General features: G+C 50.0%; 1 protein-coding gene across 2 annotated transcripts; it reads right to left on the reverse strand.

Moving 5' to 3' along the window:
• Positions 1-2599: 2599 nt before the first annotated feature.
• LOC127225746 (cytokine receptor common subunit beta-like) lies at positions 2600-27389 on the reverse strand. Of its 2 annotated transcripts, XM_051189313.1 has the most exons (16): positions 27111-27386; positions 20309-20380; positions 18998-19053; positions 17810-17985; positions 16629-16752; positions 13679-13866; positions 11991-12148; positions 11745-11913; positions 11121-11256; positions 10857-11014; positions 8233-8372; positions 7257-7416; positions 6265-6355; positions 6005-6062; positions 5253-5338; positions 2600-4602 (listed from the first exon to the last, which is right to left on the reverse strand). In XM_051189313.1, the coding sequence occupies exons 4-16, from the start codon at positions 17895-17897 to the stop codon at positions 3495-3497; spliced, it is 2664 nt and encodes an 887-aa protein (XP_051045270.1). In that variant the 5' UTR covers positions 17898-17985; positions 18998-19053; positions 20309-20380; positions 27111-27386; the 3' UTR covers positions 2600-3494. The 2 variants fall into 2 exon arrangements, with proteins under 2 accessions (XP_051045270.1, XP_051045271.1); XM_051189314.1 differs by lacking the exons at positions 10857-11014; positions 11121-11256 and having other exon boundaries at positions 27111-27389.
• Between the last annotated feature and the right edge of the window lie 48 nt (positions 27390-27437).

Here is a 27437-nt window from a genome sequence, read left to right on the forward strand (position 1 = left end):
TCAGAAGAGATCTTGGACAGATGTGATGAGGTCATTTAGTCTCAACCCTGTCAGCCAGTACTGGCACTCTCACAAAGGAGGTTCTCACCAAAGAGACCCTCTAACCCTTTCTACCACAAGAGGAAACAGTAGGAAGGGCCTGCCTTTGGTTTTGGAGGTAGGGTCTTGATATATATATAGTCCAGCCTTGCATGAAACTCATTACATAGCTCTAATTGGTCTTGAATTCACTATGTCCCCTCAAAGTTGTGGCAATTCTCTTGCCCCAGCCTTCTGAGCACTGAGATTGCATGCACTTGCTACCACATCTGCCTCCAATGGACTCTCATTGTGTGTTTCCCAGTCTCCAGAATCACAAGAATCCTGGTCATAGTAGCTCAAAGGGACCGAGATAACCACCATGCAAGCTCCTTGTGTTAGGGTGGTTGTGTTTTGGGGACCATCACCATACTCACTACCTTAGGCCTCTGAGATAGAAAATTACTGCCTCTTAAGAAGTAAGCAGACTGTTCAGCAGAACATTCCTAGATACAGGCTTGCGGTTTTACAACCAGTTAAAGAATAACTCAGGATATTCTTCCTGTTGTAGCTTTACAGACAGTTAAAGATTAGTTAAGGGCATTCCTTCTACTGACCCTTTCATCCTGCCCACTTGCAAACCCTGCTCACATCCTGCCCATGGTCCTATATAAGCCTCCCCTGAGAAAATAAAGTTTGAGAGCTTGATCAGAATATGGAGTTGCTGTCATTCTTCTTGTCCCTTACCCCTCGATTCCCCTAAGTGTCTCCCAGTTCGTCATTGACTGCCCTGTAGGTTGGGGCAGTTTTGGGGAACATGGGTACTCTATGGATCTAAATTTGCCATGAACATAAAACCACAAAAAATAAACTCCATTTAAAAGGTATTATAAAAAATATTATATCTCATGCCTTTCCCAGTTCTGAATGTTAAGATTTTCTCCACTAATATTAACCAATCTGGAAAATAAAAATATATCGAATTTTAATCCCATATTGCTAGTTACTAGTGAGGATAAACTTTTGATCAGTATTTTTATTTTTCTGTGTGACCTTACTGATTTATAGTGACTCTTTGCTTATTATGGTCATTAAATCTTTATCTACCATCTTCAGCCCATGTCTGTTATGGCCCCCAGCCCTCAACCCTCTGACCAGTACCCAGTGAAGTCACCATCATCTCACCCCAGCTGTTTTCCACTCCAATTCCCCACATCATGTTCCTATATCCCAGATAGGGACTCTCAGAACCTCTGCCTTCTTGCCCTTGCCTGAGATTGCAGTCTTTGTCTGGTCTCATACCTGTACAAACCACCTGAGACAGCACCCGCCCTAACTTCCCCAAGCCAATACAAAAACAGGCTTGACAGAGGGAGTCACTCCAGGAGTCACTTGAGTGGATCTATTAAGAATCAATTCCATATTGTTCTCAACTGTTTAATGAATAATACAGGCAGAATCTTAGCTGTGCATTCTTGTAAGCATAAAGCAAATGTGAGACGTTCCATTCAACCAAGTTTGAGGTGACAAATGACTTTCAAGTGCCAGCATATCAGAGCTCCCTTTCACTCACATTTTGCTCCTCCCTCTTATTCTCTCCTGGATTTTCTCATAAGCTCAACTGCTTATCAACCTGGGGCCCACAGCCAGGATCTCTCTCAGCATCCTGTCCCCATGGCACAGTGGAACCTGTCTTCATGACAATGCACTCAGGAGTCCAAATATCCTCTGCCCTAACCTTCCAACACACACACACACACACACACACACACACACACAGAGAGAGAGAGAGAGAGAGAGAGAGAGAGAGAGAGAGAGAGAGAAAGAGACCATTGTGTGATATGTTACACATATTTTATTACAGTGTTCCTTTATTTCAATGCACTTTGGAGTCAATGTCTTAACACATGGAGGTCGTTCTTGCTTAATTCCCTGAAGAGTCTACGGTAGAATGTATTGAGAGGCTATTATAAACTCTGCCACTGACACATATTCAAGATGTCAGTGGTTTTCTTTGCTGCAGTAACTGGGACTAAGGAGCACTCGCTCTGCCTGCCACAGGTCAAAAGCAAGGGTGAACACAGACGTGCTGCCATCTAGGCAGTGGGGCCATGAGGTAGGATGCGGGGACAGACCAGGCCCATCTGAGGACTTGGTGGGTCACAAAAGGGCCTTTCAGATTCAGATGGAGAGCATGGGCGAAGAACTGACACAGTGGACACTGGCTCCAGGTCCTCAGGAGACAGAAAGACAGAGCTCTACAGTGTAAGCATGTGTGCTAGAGACGTTAAAACCTCCCGTGAGAGCTCAAGAGGGGGGAAAGAACCAGAAAGAATGTAAACGAAGGCACATGTGGCCCCAAAGAGGGGTTCAGCTCGGCAACTGGTCTCTCTCGATGCAGACATGTAAGTGCTGAGGTGCCATTGTGCCTCCTGCACACAACTAGGAGAGGGCACATTGAACGGAGACGTGTGTGCCCCACAAAAGGCCACGTGGAGACAGCTGTGCAGGCTTATCTGAAAACGATGACACTATGAGGGACAAAATCGTTCATGGGCTCAGCCCCCGAGCCCTCCTCCCCCAGCAACAACACAAAAAAGCCCATACTCGGGATGTGTACAGAAGTTATGTGCAAACCTGACCTCGAGGAAATAATGTAAGTGAGATGGAATGATGTAATGCCATTGTGCCTGCAGTGTCAACAGGGTAGTAATTCCCTAGTACCACAATCCCACAGCAGGCCCACACCAGAGGCCAGAGGGAGCCACAGGTGCACAGGCATTCTGAGGGGAGAGCAGCCCTGATGTACAGACTGAGTCTTTGGATGGGCTGTCCTGTGTGGTCACCATGCCCATGTCCTTCGAGGGATTTATACCCTGGCTTTTCTGCAGTTGACACCATGAGGTCTTGAAGTCCAGCCTCCCCTATTGCTTTCCACCCCTCCAGCCTGGCCACAACTATGGCCACTAGCCAGCATTGCCCATATCTGTGACTTCTCTACATAATGAGGGCCCCAGTCTCCTTGAAAGGACCCTCGGGTCTACCCAGGAGCTTCAGACAGTCATAGAGGACCACACACATTCTTGGGGTGACGTGAGCTGACCTGTTCTCCAAGTCTGGCCCCCAAGGTATCCACTAGAGCCTCCTACCTCCGCACTGAGCCAGAACTGTGCCATATATTGGTGCCTGAGGGGGACAAACAGCCCATGGCAGCCCTTAAACCCTAAACAGACCATGCAGGTCTCACCCCGGGAGGCCTCTCTGGTCCCATCCCTACCGCAACAAGTCAGAGGGAGGGAGGTGAGATCCTACCACAGCCAGGAAACTGGAGTTGGGGTAGGTATTGCTGAAGGTCAGGGCTGAGAGCAGAGAAGACTGCATCTCACCCAGGGAGCCTCTGGGCTCCAGTGGCGATGTCAGGCTGAGATCTACAGGCTGAGATGCAGGGCTGCTGGTGAGACTGGCAGGGAGTGACCTCAGCACACCTTCCTAGGCTGGCTGGTGTCCCAAGGGGGCAGTGACAGATAGTCCTGGTGCTTCAGGGACTTGAAAAACTGAATGGCTGGCACCTGGGGCATGGGCTGGCAAGGAGGCTTCTTGACAGACAGATCCTGGTCTAGGTCCACAGTCTCAGGACACAGGCCTGGAGAAGGTGGTTTGCTATGTGGAGAGAGGGAGCCAGGCCCCAGGCCAGGGAGGAAGCAGTAGTCCCCCACCTGCTGAAGAACAAGGAGACCTTCGGGGTGTGGGGATGCTGGGGCTACCTCCTCCCTCTGCTCTCCTAGCCTCACTGTGAGGCTGCTTGGCACAGGAGGGACAGGATGGCCCAGAGGGGACCTGCGGGGCTGGCTCATGCTTGGAGGGAGCTCCACATAGTCATCAGCTTCTGGTGCTGGAAGAGCTGGGCTTCCAGGAGGGACCCCAGGCAGCTTGAGACAGAGACCGGGGCCCTGAGCTGAGGGGAACCCTAGAGTGGAGCCCAGAGAGACAGGCAGGGACGCTGCGGGCAGGGTGAGCACCAGATCTGCAGGGGTGACATAACCAGAGGCCACCACAGGGTCCTCAGGGCCCCCAGAGCTTATGGGCAGAGTCACTGGATTGTCCTTTGGCCCTTGTTCCTCCACACTCAGCTCAAGTGAAGGGCTGTCCCTCGGTTCCATGGAAGGGCTCTCTGTGGTCCCCAGGCTAGACTCACACTCCACATCCACATTCTGTCCCTGACCCATGGCCTGGGACAGTGGAACTAACTGCACTTGTCCCCCAGGAGGCAGGCACAGGTACTCCAGGGAGCCTGGCAGTGCTGGCTTTGGGCTCCCACCCATCTGGGGGTGCACCAGCTGGCCTGGAAGGTCAGGCAGGGAGTGGGTCTGGAGAGGCCCCAGGTAGGGACCATTGAAGTCAAAGCTGGGTGTCTGGGTCTCAGGTCTGCCTGAAGGGGTTGGTGGGTCTCGCTGGGCGTTGGAAGTCTGCTCCATGGGTGCGGATGAGGCGGCTGGAGTTGTGTCAGGTGGATCTCGGACAATTTTAGGGTCCTCTATGGTGAGAGGTGACACTTCACTGTCCCCCGAATGTGCACATGACGCCCTGTGGAGACAATAGAGGTAGAGATGCGAGATGTGGAACTTAATGCATCCCCCAGAGCAGGTGTGGCTCTCTGGAAGGCCTGACCCCTCCAGACCTCACAGTGAGCACAGAGGCACGGTGGGGATGGGGCTCTTCCAATGACACAGGCGTATGTTCCGTGTCCCACAACATGATGTACCCAGAGCTCAGTTCACATCACTATCCTAGGCTTTGTCCTTACCTTCTTTCTGCTCCTTGCAGCCCCAAGGCTGGGCTCACATTTGCCTGGGTACCATCCGTGCCTTACATCCTTCTACCCATGGGGCCACAGCCTCTCCCTGACAGATGGGGCTCAACTCTGCCTACACAGGCTGAACTCCTGCAGGTATGCGCTCTCTGCCACCATGAGGCCACTGCAGTGCGTGGCTTACCTAGGCAGCCTGGCAGGCAGAGGTTTCCCACTTCAGGATGTTAACTCTGGTCCCTTGTCTATCTCACCCTAACCTGGGGAATCAGGAAGTTCTTCCTCAAGTCTACCTGGAGTGCCACTTGCTTCAGTGGGTGTCATCTCCTACGATCTCTTCAGAGGCCCACAGGCTACCCTGACATGCACAATGGAGTCATGCCCTCCCCTAGGCTCCCCAAGGGTCAGAACCCAACCACTCACTCACAGGTTGCTCTGTGGCCCCTGGAGAGTACGGTCCTTAGTGGGAAAGGTCGCCATGCTGCTGTGAGACCAGAGTCCTTTACCTCCGTCCTGGAAGGGGAAGCACATCAGTGCCTGTGAATGTGGCACACATGTCGCCCAGGAGGGAGGGGACAGTGGAGGATGGCATGTGTCTATGGTGTCTTCCGTGAGCTCCAGACATGGGAAGAATGTCCCTTCGGTGGGGCTTGCTCAGGACCCTGACTCCAGAGAGCAGGAGGCCTCCGAGGGGCTGACTTTCATCAGCTTCTCCGGCTCCTGAAGGATCAGGGCACTCTGTTCCCTAGAGCTTCTTCCCCCAGGGCATTGGAGTCTTCCCATGGCCATTGTCTCAGGAGGCACTGACAGCCACGTTCTTTAATCTTGACACCCCTGTCTCGGGACCTGAACCTCTGAGGGCACCCTTGAAGCAGCCGGCTCTCCCACCAGCTCAGAGACATGTTTTGCTAGAATCAAGTCCTCTCCCCAAGGCCCTTAGCCTGCTCTGCACCCTCCAGGAGCAGCCCCTCCTTAGCCTTCCTCTGCAAGGGAATGATAAGTTCTCTGTGTGGTCCCGGGCTGCACTCAGGGCAATCAATCTGTCGGACTCCTGCTTCTTAGGCTACCCAAGGAGTTCCAGAGACCCAACCCCTGCTAGCCCTGCCTCTTGGATCTCCCGCCCTTCACCACTGTGATAGTGATGGGACAGGGGGCCAGCAGTAGGGCCTGGCTTCCTACCTGGAACAGGAGGCTCTTGCTGGGGTTGGGGATTTTCTCTTTCCACTTCCTGCACAGCCTGGAAGACAGCAGGAAGACCTGTGAATGAGAGGTTCCAAGGACCTCCCACACGGCCAATCATGTGTCCATGTATAGAGGGAAAACTGAAGCCAGAGGATGAGTGGCAGAGCGGGAACGGGAATGGTAGTGTGCTGGGCTGTGTCATCCCTGTGACCCTGGGCCCCGGTGTCCACTTGCCTCTGTCCCCAGACTGCACTCACCTGTACCCATAGACACAGCCAAAGCGGAAGGCCAGAAGCAAGATGAGGATGAGGAGGACCAGGATGATGACCATGCCCCATGTGGGCATCACTTGCTCAACAAGAGGGAGAGGTGCGTTAGGTGGGAGGGTCAGGATAAAGGCTAAGGGAGGAGGCTAGGGTCCCCTGGGCTCTCTGTGAGGAAAGCTGGATAGATACCCTGGGAAGGAGCTTTGGGGGCTGAACCCAGCGCTCAGGGTGTGCAAGTTCTGCCCTAGGCAGGAGCAGCAATTACCCAGAGGGGACTGACTGGCCCTTGTATCTGGGGAGACTTCCTGGAGGAGGCGGCATGGAGCATGGCCGGGTCAGAGGAGATCCAAAGTGGCCAGCAGAGGGTCTCTTCTGGCAGCATGCTAGCCTTCTTTGCCTTGGTCCTGTAGGTCCCCTTCCCGTCTCCTTGTTTCCAGACTTTCTTCTGCCTGGCCGGCTGTCACCCTGAGACTCCCTCTTCCCCAAAGTCTACAACGTGGATTGCTTCTCATCACTCCCTGCCTCCCATGTTCTCTTTTACCTTCCCCGGACAGTACCTTGCAGAGTGTGTTCAGGTAGTCGCCACGGGGAAAATGAGAGCTGAATGCAAAGGTGCAGGGAAGGGGAATGGGCAGGACCAATGGATGCCACCAACCTCCCGACCACAGGCACTCATGTGTGTGTACAGCCAGTATAGCTTTACAGCGATGGTAACGGGAATCTCAGAGTGATCAATAATGGCTGCCACAAAGTCCAGTGAAATCAAGTGCCCTATAATTAGAGGCCTAAGCCCCAGCTGATAGTAGGAACAACATTGAGAGAGATCCTCTCTTCTCCCAAGTACCCACTACAGTGGGTGTCATATATACCATCTGCCAGGGACAGACACAGGAGAGGGGGAACAGGGTAGATTGGATGTAGAGCTTCCCTTGCTCTGTCCAATGGGACTGTCCCAGGAGTGTAGTGGTGGCCAAGAGACATACCCCAATCGGTGGTCCAGGTGCACTCTTTGCTCCACTCACTCCAGATTCCATAGTAGTCAGGGAGGGTCTTGACCCTCACCCTGGCCACGTATGTGGTGGACGGCAACAGCAGTGGCAAGACCATGCTGTGGGCTCGATCTAGGTTTTCTGTCTTGATGTCCTGTAGTAACAGATGTGTTGAGGTTCTAGTCCTGTCCAGGATCCCAGTATGGAGTCTACTATGATCAACCACTGTAGTGGCTTCAGATGCCACATATTCCAGTACTGACTGTCACACCTAGGCTCAAGCCCAGACTCTTTTTATCTCCCGATTTATACGGTATGCTGCTGTGCCCTAAACTGTGCCTGATCTAGCACTGCCTAAATTTGTCTCGTACTGTTTTGCTTGGTCCTAGGCCCTTAGATGTGGTGGTGGAGCTGTTGCTGGTGGTCGTGGGAGGTGGTGGAGGTGGTGGTGATGGGGGTGGCTGGGGTGTGGCTGGTGGTGTCATGACTGAATTCCTCTGACTCTTTGACCCACTCCTGGGCTTCAGTTTCCTCTTTCCCTCTCTGAACAGCCTTTCTTTGGAATTGTAGAACCCCGCCCTGCATCTCGGTGCCACGCCACTGCAACCAGATGTGTGTTGGACAGGACCAGCCCTGAGCAGTGGCTTACACCTTAGCAATGACACCCTTGGCCCAGATCTAATTCCTGGGAGGAAATACAGTCAGATCTCAGTGATACCGATGTCTTCATTCCAGGTACCTCTGTACCCCACTCTGTCTCTGACCTCTCAGCTCAAGGACAGTGATTAACATGCGACTGTGTCATGTCACCTCCCTGAGCCCGAAGCCTTCATCAAGGAAGGGGACTGTCACCTGTTGACTCTGGGGGTCCATGGGGACAGGGGTCAGGCTCTGGGGAATGAGACTGCCGTGGCTATTCTCTCTTTCTTTTTCTCCATGTGCCCTACTAACCCTGGCTCCTGGAACTCACCTCCCAGCTCTCCGGTTTCCTCTTGAACTGGACCTGGAATTTGTGCTCAATGTGAGGATAGGCCATTTTCTTAGTTTCCCAACGTAGGTTGTAGCTGTCTCCATCCTTGGTCACATTGAGAGCTGGAGGGTCCATCTGGACTGGAGGGGGGATGATTTGAGGAAATGTCATGGGGTCCTTCCTCCAGCAGAGTGTATCCCATTATCCAAGCTGTACCCAGGTGCTCTCCCACTGGACCTTCCCCCCAGCCCCCCACCAGTCACTCTGACTCTTGAGTACTCTGTGGGGGTTTGAATGAGAATGGCCCCAATAGGCTCATATGTTTGAATGCTTGTTCTCAGTTGGTGGAACTATTTCTGAAGATTTAGAAGGTGTGGCCCTTTTTGGAAGAGGTACATGACTGGGGGCGGGCTTTAAGTTGTACTCTGCCTCTGGCTTGGGGTTCAAGTTGTGGGCCTGATGGTGCATCATCCCCTTAGTTCTAGCCCCTGGGAGGCAGAGAGAGGCATATTTCAGTGAGTTTGATGCCAGCATGCTCTACAAAGCTAATTCTAGGACAGCCAAGACTAAATAGCAAAACCCCTGTTCCCATGGACCCCCAGAGTCAACAGGTGACAGTCCCCTTCCTTGATGAAGGCTTCAGGCTCAGGGAGGTGACATGACACAGTCGCATGTTAATCACTGTCCTTGAGCTGAGAGGTCAGAGACAGAGTGGGGTACAGAGGTACCCTGGAATGAAGACATCGGTATCACTGAGATCTGACTGTATTTCTTCCCAGGAATTAGAACAAAAACAGAGGTATTCCAGCTGCTGCTCCAACTTCAGGCCCCTTTTGATTGCTTCCCCTGCTCAGCCAACATGAACTTTGACCCTATGAAACTATAATCCCAAAGTAAACTCTCTCTTTTGCAAATTGCCCTGGTGAAGTTGTCTGGTCACACTATAGAAAAGTAAGACAAACCCCCAAATTACCAAAACACAGTTTCCCTAGATGGTCCCTGGAGGAGTGGTTGAGGTAAGCCTCCATGGTGAGGTGGCCCAAAGCTTGGTGCTTCTGCTAGTGTTGAATGTCAGGAGCAATAAAAAGATTCCCTATCTAGGTGCATAGACTGTTCCAGGCCCTGGGCAACACACTCACTTTGCGGGAATACCTTTGCTCTGCTCTCCCCGTTCCCTTGTGAGGTACTCTGACTTCCCCGTTTTTACACACAGAAAACTGAACCCCAGACCAACTACAGAAAAGGTGTGAGCAGTAGAGAGCTTGTGTCTCCAATGTCCTGTGTCAGTTGCTCCCCTCTGCTGCTTCAGTGACCCTGGGAGTTGCCTGAAGCCAGGATGGGCTAGTACGTCCTTGCTATTCTAAAAGCTTCCTCACAAACACCCACACCTCCAGAGTTAGGCCTTCCTATAGACTTGGATGAACACCTGCCCACCACACTGTGGCCAAACTGAAAATGGGAGACCTTTGGTGGCAGTCCTGCCCACTTGAGCAGCAGACCACCAGCTGGGACGTGGCCACGTGTGCAGCATTTCTTATGTAGACCTGATGTCTATTGTGAGAGAGGCGGGACACTTAAATTAAGTCGCCCAGTCACGCTGAGATTCTGTCTCCGCGGCAAGACAAAAGATTCATAACTTGAGGACTTTAGAGGGCTTTTTACAGACATAATGTGGATGACTGTAATATACAGAGGGACTCTCCCGAATCATAGGAAACCCTTTGCCACAGGGAGGACACCAAGAAAAATGCTGCATGTGAACTCAGGTGACAAAGAGATTGGCTGCCAAACGTGGCACACATTACTGGATGGATGGAAAGCCTCCCTTCTTTCAGGGTCCTGGCCATGTACCAGGAGGTGTGACATGGATCTGTAAGGAAACCATCTGTTGGCGCAAAAGTTAAGCATAGAGCAGAGTTTGAGAAGTGAGAACATTTATTGGAGGATAAAGCTGGAAACCTCAGAGGGAAAAGACAGTTACAGGCTAGTGGTCAAAGGAGGGACAAGTGTGCAACTGAGAGGAAGCAGAAGGGAAGGAGGAAAACAGGCTTCAAGTGGCACTCTTGAGGAGTGGCACGTGTGATCGGCAGCAGAGTGAATGACGGGGGTGGGGGGGAGAGGGGAGGTGCCTTCCCTGGTTCCCCTTTCCCCATCTCTCTGCCTCTTTCTGTCTCTGCCATTCCCTCTCTCCATTGCATACGCCTGCATGTAGATGCGGAGATGCGGGTGCCTATACATAGGCATGCAGAAACAACAGAAACATGTCTCCTGACCATTCTCTGTGTCCTAGCCCCTTAAGACAGGATGTCTCACTGAACCTGGATCCCAGATTGGTAGCCAGAAAGTCCCATCAACCCTCCTGTGTCTCACCAGGTACATATGAGCATACTCACACTTTTGTGTGGGTGCTGGGATTCGAACTCAGGTCCTCATGCTACTTCATCAATCACTCTTACCTATTGAGACACATTCCTAATCCCAGAATACTTATTTTATCACTTTGAGTCACTGTTCTGAAAGTCTTTGCAAATGACAAAGATGCCAAAGAGATCCCTGTGTTTGTTGGGGTGACACAATGAGCCTCTACAGTCTTTGGAACCCAGGGAGAGGCGGGGCAAACTCACTGTGTCTAGAGCTCTTGATGAACTTCCCTTGTTTCCGAGGCTGAACAGAGACTGTGTACTGGCTGTGTGCACTGGGGTTGGACACGGGGAGACTGCAGTGGTAGCGGGTACAGAGGCTATCCTGCAGCTCCTCCACCACTGGGGAGCACTCCTTCTCCCTGGGGAAGCATAGCTGAGCTGAGAGCAGGGTCAGAGCAGGCCGAACCTCAGAGAGGATCAGCCCTGGGGATAAGAAGAAGCAGGGCCAACAGAGGGGACACTCACGGTGCCGCTGGGCTGGAGCGGTAGAACAGCCCAAAGGAAACAGAGCCAGCCATCTGGGTCCTCACCTCCCAGGAGCAGTTGAGGAACCGCGTGCCATCGAAGAAGCACTGTAGGTTCTGAGGCTTGGCCTGGTCCCCTGTGGGGACACAGGACACTCACTCAGTCTGCCCTGAACCTTCTCCTGGGTTGGGACATTAGGTGACTCAAAGAAGAGGGGTTTATAGCAGCAGAACCAGGCTGTGGATATCATCCACCTCTGCTCTGATCCTACCTGCTGTGTGTCCCCAGCTTGGGAAGACCCAGGTACCTCTGGCTCATCTTGGGAGAGGGAGCCAGGGCTAAATGTTGAGTGTTGGGTTGAACACAGGGACACAGGTGACCCTACACATTGACCAGCACTTGCTTCTGCTGTTGCTGTCATGACTGTCGCTGTCATTCTCAGAACATACTTAGGGCCATAGAGCTAAGAGTGTGTGAGATAGAGTGGCCCAGATAGAGTAGTGGGGACACAGGCGTGCTGGGAGGTGCTGATGACAGGGTAGGGCAGATGATGCAGCCTCAGGTGTAGACTAAGTCTTCACTGTCTGGGCTTGGAAGCGGAGCACTTCCTAGGAGCCCCTTTACCTGGCTGGGAGTCCCACTGCACCTCAGGGCTCCATGTGCTGGGCCTTCCAGAAAAGCTTGAGCCTGGGGACAGCCGAGTGCGCACACGGGCCACGTAGATGTTGCTGGGTAGGAACAGCTTTGGCTCCAGAGCGGCCCACAAGTTGCTGGTGTGAAGGCTGGGGGCATCCTGTGGAGACAGGGGGGCTGAAGGAGGACCTTGCTAGGTCATCCCACAAGGCTGGCGTGGATGGTTCAGGGTCCTACCTCCCAGGAGTCCTGAAGACGTTTGTAAGACACCTCAAACTGTAAGTCCTCTTGTGACAGCCAGGGGATCTGGGCATCCTTAAGGGGCACGCTCCACTTCAGCATGAAGTGGTCCCCAGAGGGGCTGATGTTGATGTCCTTGGGAGGTGGGGGCCGCACTACGGAGGAGGGAGCAGAAGGGTTGTGAGAGTTGCATGCTGGGGCACCTGAGGGCTGCCTGGCTTTCTGGGCACCACCTGGGCCCAGGTTCAATGCTGACCCCATCAGCTTATGACCAAGGAAAAGAACCTCAGGACCTTCCCGCTGGAACCTGGAAACCCGGGCACCACATTTGACAGCAGTTCTTCCTTATAGGGCCTGAACAATCCATTCAAGGGGGCCTCCTCCTGCTCTGATGTGCACTGTGGCCTTCCTTCCAGCAGAGGGCGAGAGAGCCATACCTGCTCCCTCTTCTGCTACCTATTCTCTCCACAACTCAGTACCTAGGGGTGTCATTGCCCAGAAGAAGTGCTATCTCTCCTGGTGACGCTCTTGGACTCAGCTCCTCAGGCGGAACCTCATGTTCCTCTTCTTGCTTCTCCACAGCTCATTGTAACTCCCATCCCCGCCTTGTCACGTCAGGGTGAGTGTAAGTTGTTCTGTCCCTCTTCCCCATTTGAAGGCTTGCCATGCAGCTGCCTGCAGCTCGTGTTTTCCCTGCCATTGTCCAGGCTTTTGCACTTGAAGCTTCTTGTAGACAATGAACATGTCAGGGTTTCCCAGCGTGTCCCATTCTCTGCAGACCTGCCTCTGCCCTCATCCCTTGCACTTGTGGTTTCCTGGCCAAGAATTGCTTCTGACTCTTAGCTCCTCCAAAGCAAGAACTCAGTGGCAAAACTCCTCCATGCATCCTGGGAAACTTTCCCTGATTGCCAGAGCCCTTTGACTTCTGTCCCCTGCATGTGGCAGCTGGCTCCCTGTGTCTCCCAATCCTTCATCCTGAAGCTCTGAGGCCCCTAGGAGTAGGGACTCTCTCAGACACCAGAGGCATTCACTAGACAACAGCTCTCTACCTAGCATTGCTGGGCGACAAATGGTTCCCATGGTGTCTAAGAGCCTGGCACATGCTTGGGCTTAGGGTGACATTACAACCTTTAGTTTCTCCTTCCTCTGTAATGCTGGGCACATTTCTGCTATAGTCCCCAAGAAAACCTCACAGACGATCATTGCTTCCACCTAAGGCCATGCTGTTGCAATGAGCCCAGTGGACATGCTGCACATCCCTGGGGTCCGAGGAGGGTGGAGACAAGGCTGGATCTGAATGAGGAGCATGGAAATGCATGGCAATGTGACCTGTCATGGTCCTCCCTGCTCCACAGTGGTGCCTTAGGACTACTGTTTGTTTTGGTGCCTCAGCCACAGGGCAAGGTCTTGCAGCCTTGAGACAAGACAACAGAGACCAGAGTTGTGTCACTTGGAAAGTCCTACAAGAGTCACAGGCACGGCCCCTCCTAGAGGAGGCTTGGGGCCATGGTAGATGGCAGAAGCTGCTTGGACAGTAGGAAAATCAGGCAGAGGCCTCACATCACGTCTATTCTAAACCCCAGGAAAGGGTTCCTAAACCCCAGAGATACTCACTCTAGGTAGGCCCCCTCCAGTAGCCTGCCCACTCCTGCACCCTCTTCAGAGGCAGGACCCCTGCTCCTCACCATGCTGGGCCAATGGAACCAGGAGCTGGATGCCCACATCCCGATCTGGCTGGAATGAGTAGAAGTCTTCATCTGCAATGCTGAAACTTGTGTAGGGGATGACACATCTTCTGGGCACACAGCGGTGTGGGGACGGGCAATCTGACCACAATAGGCCTTCACTGAGTTCACAGGACACTGGATAGTCCCTGCCAAAGAACATTTATTTCATTATAGCTCCTTCTACATGCCTACTTTTATCCAATGTCAGTGTCAGACAGTGAACAACACACACACACACACACAAATACACACATATACACAGAAATAGAGACACAGAAACACACACAGAGACACATACACACAAATAAAAATTATTAAAATACACATATATACAGAACACATGTATACCTTGACACAGAACATGAACAATACAGACACACACACACACACAATGATATACACACAAAGACATCCACACAGAGACACATGCATATATACACAATAGAGATTCACAAGGACACAAACACACATACACAGCGCAGACACACAGACGTGCACACAACATATACATGCACACATATCTTTGCAAGCAGTGAGAACCCTTTTGGAAACAGGCACACATTAAACTACACATTAACATAAGTGTTATGAGTACATGTTGAATAGGATCTAAAGACAAGGATGAGAAGTTGGGGTTTGGCTGTGAGAACAGTTGGACTCACTGCATGTGTAATATGGGCAGAATCTCCAAGGTCTTGGGCAAAAGCAGGCAGTTTCTGCAGCTGGCTGATTGCAGCAAATGCAAAGTCCCTGGGGCTGCCAACAGTCCTATAACTAGAATGCAGATGGAGTGTGTGTGCAGCCTAGGTCCCAGTTAATGAACTGGCTCATGCAGTGCTCACAAGAAATCTGAGTGCAAACTAGGGGAAGCCTAAAAAGCCCCTGGCTTCAAAGGCTTTTAGGTGACTGTGAAAATGGCTGATATGCCAGTCATAGGGCAGAGCAGTATGTAAATCTTGGTATACCGTGAGCTTTGCTGTACACAGCACCTCTGATCAAGACCATACAACATTGTCAATATCAATCTCTAGCTGAAGTTCTTCTGCTCTCTCCTCTCTGTACCTCCAACTGCAAAGTCAACTATCCCTGAGAAAATAAACTAAAGAGACAGGCTCTTGAGACTCTAGCAGAAGACTAGCAGGTTAGTACAAGAAATCTAGCAGAGTCACTGGATCTAGGGTAAACATTCAAAAGAAGTAGTTGTTTTCTAGAAGTACTTAGACCATAAAGAACAGTGACGGTTTTCTGTTAGCTCTGTTTTCTGTTTTTCAGAAGGAGCTTTACAGCCTTTGCGTGACTTTATCACAAGACAGTCCTGGCAGCCCTGCTGCCATTGTTGAGTACTGCTAAAAAGACACAATGAGGAGCAAAACATCATGGGTGTGATGTCTTCCTTTACCAGACTTAGATCGGATCAGGGAGATTATTTTACCCAAGGAATAACTTGTGTTTCTGTCAATAAAGATGTTTCTGCATTGGTGGTATGGGTTCAGAACTTCAGAGATAGTTCATTCTGCCGCCTCATAGCCTGTTTACACACACACACACACACACACACGCACACACACACACACACTTTCTCTCTCTCACACACACACCACCACCACCAACAACAACAACAACAATCTTACAGATTAATACTATCTCTCTAGATGTACAATACACAGGACACCAATGACCCCATGACCATATCATTGTAGCATGTGTGTATGAAACCCAGATTACACTGAAACATATGACTGCGTGATAACTGCCTCAAAGCCTACCCGAGACCAAAAGGACCTTCTCCCCAAGTCCCTACAGAAGTCATACACTTATGACAATAGTGCAGGGTGGTCTCTGGCAACTCCTTCCTTGGAAACTTGTTTAGACTGTGTACTTGTCAGTCAGTCCTTTCTCTGACCCTAACATCTTGTCCCTGAGTATTGGAATTTATGCGGCAAGCCAAACAGCCTTGAGTTCTGCTGCAGGAAATGTAGGCTCCGTTGTGTGCTTGTTAATAGAAAGCATGTCAGGAACTTTGACTGAGGGAAGAAAGGGGACTAGTTTCTGTGCAGGATTCAAAGAATTTCACTGAGTAAGGGAAAGACTTAGGGTGGTGGACTAGGGACATGGCACCATGCTGGTGATTGTAAATAGATTGGATGGTGGTGGTGGCTGAGTTGCAGACCTACATCTCACTGGGAGACAAACTTAGTAGTGTTCACTGAGGAACGGAGGTAAAAGGCATTTTAGAGCAGCCATCCCGGTCATTAATCAAGCTACCATTTCCTCCCAGGTAATGAAGCAAAGGGTGGAGATGGAGGCAAGAGCAGAATTTGGCTTATGGCATTGGACAAGAAATGGTCATTCACCCAAGAGTCTCTGCCCATGGCCTACAGTGGGTTCTCCAAAGACTGCATACAGATAGGAGGCTAGAGTCACGTTTAGAGGTCGCACTCTCTACAGTAGACAGAAGAGAAGGGGGGGCAAAGAGAACAGCAGTTGTTAGAGACACGATGGGACCTCAGTGAGTGTGGAAGCTGGGACTCAAATGAAGGAGAACTACCAGGAGGTTACCCTGGGTGGGTTGGGCCATGAATGCCCAGGCTTGGCCATTTGGCTTAGGGTACTTCTGAGTGGCAGGTGCAGTTTGGTTCCCTTGGAGGCAGCCAAATCCTGGGGGAGAGTTTTCAGCCAAGAAATATCGGAAGGACATTTAGGGAGTGTGGACTCCTTAAAGATGGGCTGTGGTAAGGAATCAAGGAGAGGGTGACAGGGTGCTCAGGCAGGAGAGGCCTGGTGATGCACCACTGCAGGTGTTGGGGACAGTGGCTGGGCATCATTGGTGATACAGGGAGCGGAGGGCTGCTGGTGCCAGCCAGCAAGGTGCTTGTGCTGCTACACCAATGGACTCGGTGGTACGCACTTTTCTAGCTTGCGGTAGAGGGTCATGTTAATGAGGCCCTGGGCATCTTCCACGTCCGCCCAGCTGCAGATGATTCGTTGGGTGTAGTCATTGTAGCACTGCAGAGTCTGCACAGGGACCGTTTCTGAAGAAGAGAGGCAGGAGTCACTATCTCCCCTCAGCTGTCCCCTGTCCTTCAACTCTGGGATTTGTTTGTTTGGTTTTGCTTTGTAATTTTCAGACAGGGTATTACCTTGTGACCCTGCTGGCCTGAAACTTTCTATATAAAGCAGGCTGGCCTTCATCTCCCAGAGACCCTCCTGCCTGTGCCTTCTGAGTCTGGCGTTAAAGGCCTGCACCATGAAGCCCCCGTTCGCACATCTCTTTTAATCAGCCACACCTCCAGCTTCCTGCTGAGGTCCAGCACTCTGGTGACCAAATAGATGGAGGGCCTGAACCTGGTAGGGCTGTGCTGGGGCCTCTTCTCTTCTGTCAGGAACCTGAGATCCCAGTGGATTCTCAGCTGTGATGCACAGGCCCTCACTATCTAAGAGAATTGCTCAGGCTTGCCCTGCTTTCTGAGGTGTCACTTGGCAGGATAGACCCTCAGTGCTGCCATATTCCCATCCAGGGTCCTGATCTGCTGAGCCTTGGCCCCTGAACCTGGAATTAGTAAAGGGCATGTGGCTCCCACATGTCATGGAGGAAGTCTAAAGGGCACTGAGGACTGTCTTCTAGTCTCAGAGGCTTCTAGGTTGTCCAACAGGACCTCTGAGAAGGGGAGAGGGCTAGAGCCATTCTGGGGGAGAGGGCCTTAAGCCAGACCCCCAGAAGCAAGGATGGAGGAGATCCTGAAGCTCTCAGGGGAGGAGAGTGCCTGGGGGCGAGGCAGAGAAGACCCTGGCTCATTGGAGTTTGGGGCTATGGGTGCTACATTGAGCAATATGAGTACAAAGGGACAGAGTTGGGCTAGATGATCCAGGACCAGGCAAGGATGAGCAGGAAGATGGATAACAGGGCAGATAGGGACCCAGGGGAGCCCTGAGGGAGAAAAAGAAGGTTACAGTAGAGAAAGGAAGGCAGAGATGGATACAGCGACTGGAGATGCTGGGGGTCTGGGAGTTTCGGGGGATATAGTGGGCATGGCTCTTGCCTGACTCAGTTAAAAAGAGGGATGAAAAAGAAGGGGACTTCAGACTTACCTTGTGCCTGTGTCACATCAGGTCCCCAGCAGAGAGCCAGCAGGGCCATGGAGAGCAGCCCCCAGGTCAGTGCCATCTGCCGGTCCATTCTGGTGCTTCAGGTGGCTGCCCAGGTGGGCTGCAGCTATGAGCAGGGTGCTGTCCTCATTGTCCTGGGGTTCTGTGTTGCTGTCTGGCTGGGGATTGGATCACACTGGTGTACAGGTCTTATGAGTCTTTCCTCATAGACTGCACCCTCTCCGACTGTAGAAGGAGCTGTAGGCTGAGAGTGCCCAGAACACTCCTGATGTCCAGTGGTCAGAACCCAATGAGAGACCCTGATTTGTGGTATCCCATGACTGTTCCCTTCCCTTAAGCCTCACTGGCCTAAAGCATGACCATGGGAGAGATGGGACTAATGGCCTCAGAGGCAGCAAGTCCCCCTAAATCCCCAGAGCAGTGACCTGAGATCAACATGCTTAAGTTGAACCAGGCCACACAGAGGAGCTGAGACCCACACCTTTGATGGACTCAGCTGTGATCACTGTCTTAACTCTGTCTACACACACACACACACACACACACACACACACACACACACACACACACCCTTGTTCACTAGCACATCACAGCCTGGTGCTCTCCCCACCTCTGCTCCGTTGACCATCAGTTCTCCCACAGGCCCCTCTGCTTCCCAGTTCCCCTTTCTCTGAAGTCTGGGGATTTCCTCCTTTTCATAAGTTCACCTGGGAAGTACCAGAGGAGCAGAGTAGTGGCTGTGGTCCCTTCTCCTACAAGGTTATTTGAAACTTTAATCAACATTCACAGAGCACTCACACCTCTGTCCATCTATGCATCTGTCACCCTATGTATCTATAAACTCTCCATCTAGCTACCCATCCTTCCATCTATGTATGTACACATGTCCATTTTTCTGTCCATCCACTGTGTGTATCACATACCTATGTCTTTCAACCCATTCATGTATTATCTACCTCAATCTATCTATATTTCTATCTGTAGATCTATCTACCTTTCTATCTATAGATCCATCTATATTTCTTTCTATAGACAATTCTATCTATCTACCTATCTACCTACCTACCTACCTACCTATCTATATCTATCTATCTATATCTATCTATCTATCTATCTATCTATCTATCTATCTATCTATCTATCTATCAATCATGTTTGCCTATCTCTTACCTAGATAGTCAGTGGACATCTTGACTGGAACAAGTGTTATTTCACCCCAGAATGCTCTGTATAAATGGAAGAGGAAACAGGAAACAATGTAAAATGATGGAATATTCCATTTGAAAGTGAGAATATGACTGACACATGAAAATGAAAAACAAACGTCAAACATCTGTCTCACACCACTCCCCACCAGAGGTGAACCAAGAAGTTACATGCTAAGACTGCAATCGCACCAGACCATTGCAACTACACCCTTGAGCTGTTTAAGCTTAGGAATAATCAAAGATTCTGAACAAAGAGTGATGAAAGTGTTTTGCAGCCCAACCCTCTGCCTTAAGGCCACCAGAGTCGCCGAGCAAAGGACAACATGAAATATATATATATATATACCAATGTCTTAATCTGGGAGGACTATTTTCATGGAACACCACTGAGAGGTTAGTTCATAAAAATCACAGACATTTCTGGAAGTTCTGGAAAATGGCAAAGCCAAGGTCAAGGCAACACAAAATTGAGGCCTCTTACTCATGGGCTTCTTACTGCTACCAGCTTAGGGGAAGCATCAAGGAAGCTTTCTGGGATATCTAATATATAGACCCAGATCCCCTCATAAAGACTCGCCTCCGGAGACCCCATCAGCTCCCAAAGACCCCATCTCATTTAACCTCCCATGGGGGTGTAGTCTCAACATAAGAGTTCTGGGAAAAATGGGTATTCGGTCCCTAACACTTTAAATCGTGGAGTTTAAGTTACCATCATCGACTGTAAATGACAACAGAGCTGTGTCAAAAAGCACACAAACAGAGCATTTAAACAAACACAGAATCATGTCAGCACTGACTAAGGTGTAATGCCTGCCATCAGCCAGGAAATGTGCAGAGAGCTTTATGAAAATTGATAATGTCCTGGTGAAGGTGGGTGTTAGACTCCTTACAGACAGGAAACCCTATAGGGATGAGTGACAGGTCCACAATACTATAGCTGTGAGAGGCTAGGGCTGAGTCCAGGTTGGCTCTGGACCCTTCCTCCCTCTAACCATGCCTCCCTGAGAGGTGGTGTTTCCTGGTTGTCGGTGGTGGACATGTCCTGTGTCTGCTCCAATGCACACTGCTCTGAAATGCTATCATTGACTACACAGAGCACAAGGACAGGAAAAGTTGAATCTCTGTGCCTGCACTCTTGGTTGTTGCAGAGCCAAGAGCCCTTCAGACACAGACTGCTGTTGTCAAAATGATGTCTGAAGTTAGACACCTGGGATTCTGGAAAAAGCAATGCAATGATGAATCAAAACACAGAATGGACACTACAGAGACGCACCTGACCAAGGTGGGTGTGCAAAGATTAGGGCACAATCAAGGCAGGATCACTGTCCAGGGCACCATGTAGGTTCTGAAAAAGAAACCAAGAAGAGCCCAGAGAATTAGGGACACGTGTGTCCCCAAGTGCCAGCTGCCTAACTGTCCCATACCTTCTTGGCTTATTTTGTACAGAATAAAAGGGACTTCTCACTCTCTCCAGCCACAAGACATGGTCACATAACTAAATGCTGTCGAAGGACATGTGAGTGGAATCCCCATATGAATCTTTCCCAAATGCCACTTAAAAGGCATGGACTTGTGTGGGTACACGTCTGATATTTTTCCTTTCTTCTTTTCTTTCTTTCTCTAACATATATCTCAGAAGTGATGGTTGGAAATCCAGCAGCCATTTTGGATGCTTAGGTAGGGATGGAAGCCACATGCAAGGAAGGTGCAGCAGGAAGAGAATCAGGCTTCCTCTTGTCACTCTGGAGTAACTAGCAGAGCCCAAGAACCACTCTGCCTCTTTATGTGAGGGGAAACTAAACACCTGTGGTGTTATTCGCTATGTGTGAGAGTTCCTATATGCAACTAAAATGCACCTGGAAAAACCCTCTGGATTTAAAGGAGATGGCTGTCTCCTAACCAAGAAACGGGGGGGGGGGATTTGATTCAGTAGGGGGCTGCTGTGTACTGGGCAGAGACCGAGTACAAATCTCCAAGTCCCCCTGAAAACATGGCATTCACTTATACGCTAATGTGAACACTCCATCAATCAAGAACAATGGATAACCCTAGAGAAGCTTCCAGAAGAAAATGAACAGCAGACTATTCCAAAAGGCAAAAGGTCATATGGACAACCAGGTTCTCAGGAGGGACCCTGGTTCCTAACCACACACTGAGGACACAGGGAGACGTAGCAGGTGAAAGCATTTGCAGAAACCCAATGATGTGAGTTCAAGTCCTGAATTTCATAACAGAGAACTGAACCCAGAAAATTGCCCTCTTACCTCACATGTGCTATGGTACATGTGTGCCCTGCCCCACAGAAACAATAATAAATCCCTAAATAATACTAATTAAAAAGACCAAATTCTCCTTTCTGTTCCCTGGTCAACCAAAGTGTTTGCTTACAGGAAAGGCATGAAGAAGTTCCAGATATTTCCTGAAAAAGAGTTATTCCAGCATTGTTTTAAAGGAAAGACAGTTTGCAAGCAAGAGGGCCTGCCAATGGGAACAGAGGAACCAGTTAAGTAGGGAAGAACAGGCCATGTGTGGGGCAAAAGCGAGTTTGCACACAGCTGTGCAAGGGCAAGGCAGAAGCTCACATGACTAAGGTGGGCAGTGGCGGTGAGGCAGGCTTGGAGGAGAACTGAAAACTGCCTTGATGAGGGCACAGCATGCCAATGAGCCCAAGTGCTGGCATAGAATATAAATTAGGAGGGCCACTGATGACATATAAGGATTGGGGCAGGGCCCTGGTGTTCTTTCTATCCCAGCTACCAGGGGGGCTGATGTGGGATTATTGCAGACTAGCAGTTTGGGGCTAGCCTGGGCAACACAGTGAGAATCTGTCTTCAACAAAACAAAACAAGTAAGGGATAAAAGTCACTGAGGGTGAAGGGTTTGAGAAGATACAGGAGGATTGTGGAGAAAACAGAAGTGTTTCAATGCCCTAATTCCTGACCCTATAAAGAAATTGAACATTTGGGACAGAAGGAACAAACAGAAATTTACCCCAGACAAAAGCAATTTCACAAGCCCATTGGACACAGATTTGTTAAAGGAGCACACATGAGGCCACAATAGAGCATTTGACCAGGGAAGGAGAGCCAAGGAGAGGTCTACTCGGTGCATCGCCAGCAAGAGGCAAAAGCACCAGTTTACTTGACAGGGCCATGAAAATGGCTAACCTGCCAGTCATTCTGATGACCTGAGTTTGTCTGCCTGAAACCCAGGCCAGCGTCATAGCCACAGGGACTTGTAGGCTGCCCCTCCTAGGCAAGGCAGACATAGGATAAAGGCCCACCTCTGTCTCCAGGGGTCAGTCATGCTGACAATAATCCTGAAGTTCAGTGCAACAGAAATGAAGATTCTAGAAGGATGTTTAATGCCCTGGGTGGGCTCATTGTATATTCCAGGAAACGGGAGAGAAGAGGCCTGTTGCATTTCCAAAGAAAATAAAATTAAGTGTAGATAAAGCAAATAAAATAAAATAAAATAAAAGTATAACCAAGTGCATCAGAATTTAGGAAGCTCGAGTTTAGTCTCTAGCCAGGAGGGGGAGAGGGGCAGCACACTTCTGACTGGTGGCTTCTAGCCTATGAGGTACCATGCTTAAGTTATGTTGCTTCCTTACATCCTACCCTCCATTCAAAATATAATGGGGATTAAACATCTGAAACTCAAAACTAACACTTTGAGAGCATTAAAAATACATCTTTAATCATAGGGGTAAAATACAACATTGAAACCAGAAACCACAAAGCAAAACGACACCAAACCAGCTGGCAAGGCTGGAGAGGTGGTTTGGTGAGTACAGGGCCTGCGTTGCAAGGACAAGGACCTGAGTTCGAGGTCCAGAAGCCACATGAAAAAAAAAAAGCTAAGTGTGGCAGTATTTCCTTTTGATCCCAGCATTGGGGAGGCAGAGAAAGGCAGAGCTCAGAGGGCTTTCTCACTTAGTTCCAGGCCAGTGAGAGTCTCTGTCTCTGAAAGGAGGTGGATTGCCTTAAGGAAGGACTCCCAAGGCTGTTGTCTGGCTTTCACGTGCACACACACACACACATATATGCACCCATGCATCCATGAATGCACACACACAGCAAGCAACACAGTGACAGATGATGGAAACATTTTTTATGACAGAAGACATCTTAACCCTGACAAAGGAAAAAGAGAAAGATAGCCCCGGAACTATATTTTCATCACATGTAAGTAAGTACAGATACATGGACTAACTGGTTTGGCCCTCAAACATGTGGCTGAATATTATGAAGCAGTACAAAGGGAAACTTCATCTTGCACACTGAGACTTTTGGCGGGGGTGTAGACTTCTGATGCATATTCAGTGGGACAACTTCACAATAGCTATTAATATTTTAAACATGCCTCTGGGATATGAGTAAAACCAGAGACACTGCAAGACTCATAACCCAGAGTGTGTAAGTTGTTCTTGTCTGCTGGGGAGATAAAACAGGGTTGGAGGAATCAAGTGACAAAACCAGGACAAAGACAGAGAGCAAAGAGCCTAGAGAAAGGGTGGTGGGAAAGGTTTGAGGTTTGTGTATAGAAAGGGAAACAGATTCTGGAGTAGGCTAGACTGGCAGATGCTCAGGAACCTCAGAAAGACAGCCTGTTTGGAGGGATAGGTCATCTCTGAATCGCACTGCTGGAAAGAGAACATGGCACCCAGAGAGGGACGCTTCACTCAACAGGGTGACAACAGAAGAAAGGGGACAAAATGGGGGATGAGCCAAGAGGCTCTGCAGAGGTCCCCTAGCCCAGCAATGGGCTGGCACAGCAGTGAGAGCTGACCTGTCTCACTAATGGAGAGATTGTAGAAGGGAGCGTGGTGCTGACCAAGAGGCCGGCCAGAAGAGTCCTCTCATCCTGTCATTCCTTATGAAAAGAGGTGAACTGGTCACCAGGTGTGGGAGCTGCAGCTCAACACCTGCTTGTATAGATTTAATTATATAATATATATTATAGATATTAATGGAAGCTTAGTTTAGAATTATGAGTGTGGAAAAATAACTGTATGCTAATGGGAGGCGAGAATGTGACATGGGCTGTGAGATGTGAGGAAAACTGTTGGGATTTTATGTTGATTGTTTTGCTCCGTTTTTGTACCAATGGTATGGTATGGTTACTTTGGGAAAATGTTGGGTTTTTCATGTGAAAAGGGTTTGGTATTCTACATTGCTCCTGTGTCTAAATGCTGGAGACATTTCCCATTAGGCGTTCACTAGAACTGACTTACCTGGCATGTCAAAGGGCCACTCCGGGGTTTTGCTTTGTGTGTTTGTGGTGTGCACACACAACACTTATGTAAGCAGTGTTTGCTTTGTTTATAGACAGTCACTAACCTAAAGCCATGGAGATAAGCCCATGTTTCCAAGATCCTCCCATTCTAAAGAATGAGTTCAGATTTGGTGGGATTTGCTGAGCCAGAACCTTTCAAATCTAGCAGAGGACACAGAGCTTCCTCATGCAGGTCAGACTGGATAATTTAAAAGCAGCCACTTCCGAATACCTACCTATAGTCACACAAATGCAGTGATGTGTTGTTACACCTGTGACTCTGGATTATCCTCACCCTTAATAAATCAGGTGTCTGTGACTTTGACATTAAACACTAATGAACCCGTGCCCTCTCAGAGTACTGGGACATAACTCTCGGCACAATGATGAATGGAGTGTGAGGAGAGTTTATTCACTATGAAACTACAAAGAAGGGAGATATGATTTAATAAAGTTAGAATCTGCATATGCAAAAATGTTCTGGCAGAGCCTCTGAGGAGGGAAAACCCTATAGCCAGGCACAGAAACCTGTCAGTGAGGCAACAAGCCAATCCCCCTGAGTGGACAGGAACACACACACACATACACACACACACACACACACACACACACACACACACACACACACATACACAAACAATTACCAGCCTTCACACAGGCTCTCACCCTCTCACTCTCTGTCGTGGGGAAAGCACAGAGCATTGGAATGAAACAATTATGTCATATTTGCTGTGAGAGTTTCAATAAGAGCAATTGCTGTGGACAGAGACCCAGTGAGCAAATTCTTACAGAAAAAGAAAGAGAATTGTGTTTCTAGGGGTTGATGGGATCCTTTCATAGTTAGGAATGTTTCCTAGATTGACAGAGGGTCAGATATGGAGGAGGAAGGATGCCCAAGGGGTCTCAGGCCACTTGCTTTGCACTGTGTGATGTAATCCAGGAAAATCAGAGGCTACATGTGCTGTGGTCAGTGTTGCTCAAGAAATCAGGATTTGAGGCTTAACATCTTCCCTGGGGTAAAGTGTGTAGAGGTCTTGCAGACAGCAGCTGAGAGACCAGTCCTTAAGAGAGTGAGACTGAGTGAGGCCATCCCAAAATCCAGTCAAGAGGATCTAGAGCAGTGGTTCTCAACCTTCCCAGTCCTGGGACCCTTTAATACAGTTCCGCATGTTGCGGTGACCCCGATGGTAAAATTATTCCTATTGTTTCTTCGTAACTGTAATTTTGTTACTGTTATGAATGATAACTGAAATATCTGTGCTTTTCCATGGTCTTAGGTGACCCTAGTGAAAGAGCCATTAAACCCCAAAGGGACTGGGACTCACAGGCTTAGAAATACAAAAGGATGCAAGGGAGATGCCTTCCTGAAGGGTGGCCAGGCAACCAGCAGTAAATTGAGGCTGAGCGCAGGTGTGTCTATATCAGCAGGTCTGGGTGATGGAACAGACTCAAGCCCCGTGGACCCTGTGACTTAGCACTAAGATTCCCAGCACAGACAGACAGAAGATCCTAGAGACCCCAGGGCCTCACCAGAGAAGGATGGAGGTCTGAGGTTAGATGCAGGGAGAGCAACAGCAAAGGAGGATGAGTTCACAGGGCAATGTCACTGACGCCCCAGGGTCCATTACCAATGTCAGGTCCCAGCAAAAGATTTGTTAGAGTCTAGCCGATGGCATGATAGCATCTGAAGTGACGTTTCAGCCCATCCAGCCAGAGGTAGGGAGAGGGGTGGCAATGCACCATGGAGTAGTAAGTGAGGGTCCCTTCTCATTGCCAGATTAGCTTAAAGGCACTGTGTACTTGGTTTGAGCTGGGGCAGGGAGCCTCAAGCAAATTCTTGAGTCACAGGTATCGAGATTCTCTCAAACAATGGTTCATGTATGACCTGCCAGACACTGCAAGCAAGACGTTATGATATGGTTATGTTGTGAGCTATGAGATGTGACAGTAGTCAGGGTGCCTCTGACTCCGATCAGCAGGGGAGCTGAGTGTATCCTCATTCAGAAGGGACAAATCCCCTGCTATGTGATGAGACATCTCCCAGCAGCACCTTAGGTACAGAGCACACACATCTGTGCCCAAACCCAAATCACGTGTAGTGGTCAGAGCTCAGTGTGATAGGGGGAGAGGGAGAGGGGAGGAAAGAGAGGGAGAGGGAGAGAGAGAGAAAGAGAGAGAGAGAGAGAGAATTTATCTACAGGACCAAGGATCAGTCGGTGAGAAGTATAGACTCCTTTGGTACTAGGTGTAACTTCCAATCTCATTTTGGAAGGACCCAGAGACATACCCGAACATCCACCTCTCTCTCTGTTTCTGTCCCTGTCTCTCTCCTTCTCCTGTCTCCCTCCATTTCTAATTGAGAACACAGGGGTTATGTCTCCCACTCACCCTGTCCCACAGATGTGTGACTGGAAGCTTGGGGCTAGAATAGACTTATCACATGAGCTTTGAAGTAAGATGGAGCAGTGTGCTTACCCCCAGGCAGAGCTTTCAAGGGAGTCCTCCCTGCCACCAGACCTCCAGTGAGCAATCTGGGTCCTCACAGAGCCCCAGAGCAACCCTAACTCTAACCCTCCAAGAACACTGGCTGTGGACCCAGCTGGTTACTCCTGGGTGCCCCCTCTCCTTAAACTGCCTGGGGTTGGGGACCGAGTCTTTGCAAGGATGCCTAGTCTAACTCCTTAGGTCCCCGGAGTAAACTGCCACCCCAGGTCCTTCTCCTCCTGTCCCTTTCTCTCCTGGAGACCCGCACCACCCCTACTTGAGCCCATCTTCAGCTCTGTAGCAGGCAGCCTTACCTCTCTGCATTGGGCACAGGCAGCCTCCTTCGGGAGCCTCCAAGTAGCAGCAAGCCCTAGGCGCTTCCTATTTATTTGTGCCACGTCGGGAGGAAACAGACAGCAGAATGAGGAAGCACCAGTGCCCTTTCACAAGCAGCTCGCCTGTTTCTCAGAATTGCGGACATGAGTCTCTGATAATACACACGACATTATTTCTGCCAGGGAACCTTGCACCCTCTGCCTCCTGGGCAGCTCATGTACACTTCAAGTCTCAGCCCAGGAATGAGCCCCTCCATGCCACCTCCCCTGAGCCCTCTGGAGGAAGCAGACACAGTGGGCAGCAGC

The sequence above is a fragment of the Phodopus roborovskii genome, unplaced genomic scaffold (genome assembly GCF_943737965.1).
Source record: "Phodopus roborovskii unplaced genomic scaffold, PHOROB, whole genome shotgun sequence".
NCBI classification, from domain to species: Eukaryota; Metazoa; Chordata; class Mammalia; order Rodentia; family Cricetidae; genus Phodopus; species Phodopus roborovskii.

Bases quoted from the DNA above. Each gene is read 5' to 3' on its own strand.
- LOC127225746 (XM_051189313.1), bottom strand. From the start codon at position 17,897: ATGGACCGGCAGATGGCACTGACCTGGGGGCTGCTCTCCATGGCCCTG. The intron at 12,149-13,678 runs GTGAGGAGCAGG...CCTCCTCCGTAG, and splicing joins GGTTCCATTGGCCCAGCATG to TGCGGCCCCCACCTCCCAAG. The intron at 11,914-11,990 runs GTAGGACCCTGA...CTGTCTCCACAG, and splicing joins GTCTTCAGGACTCCTGGGAG to GATGCCCCCAGCCTTCACAC.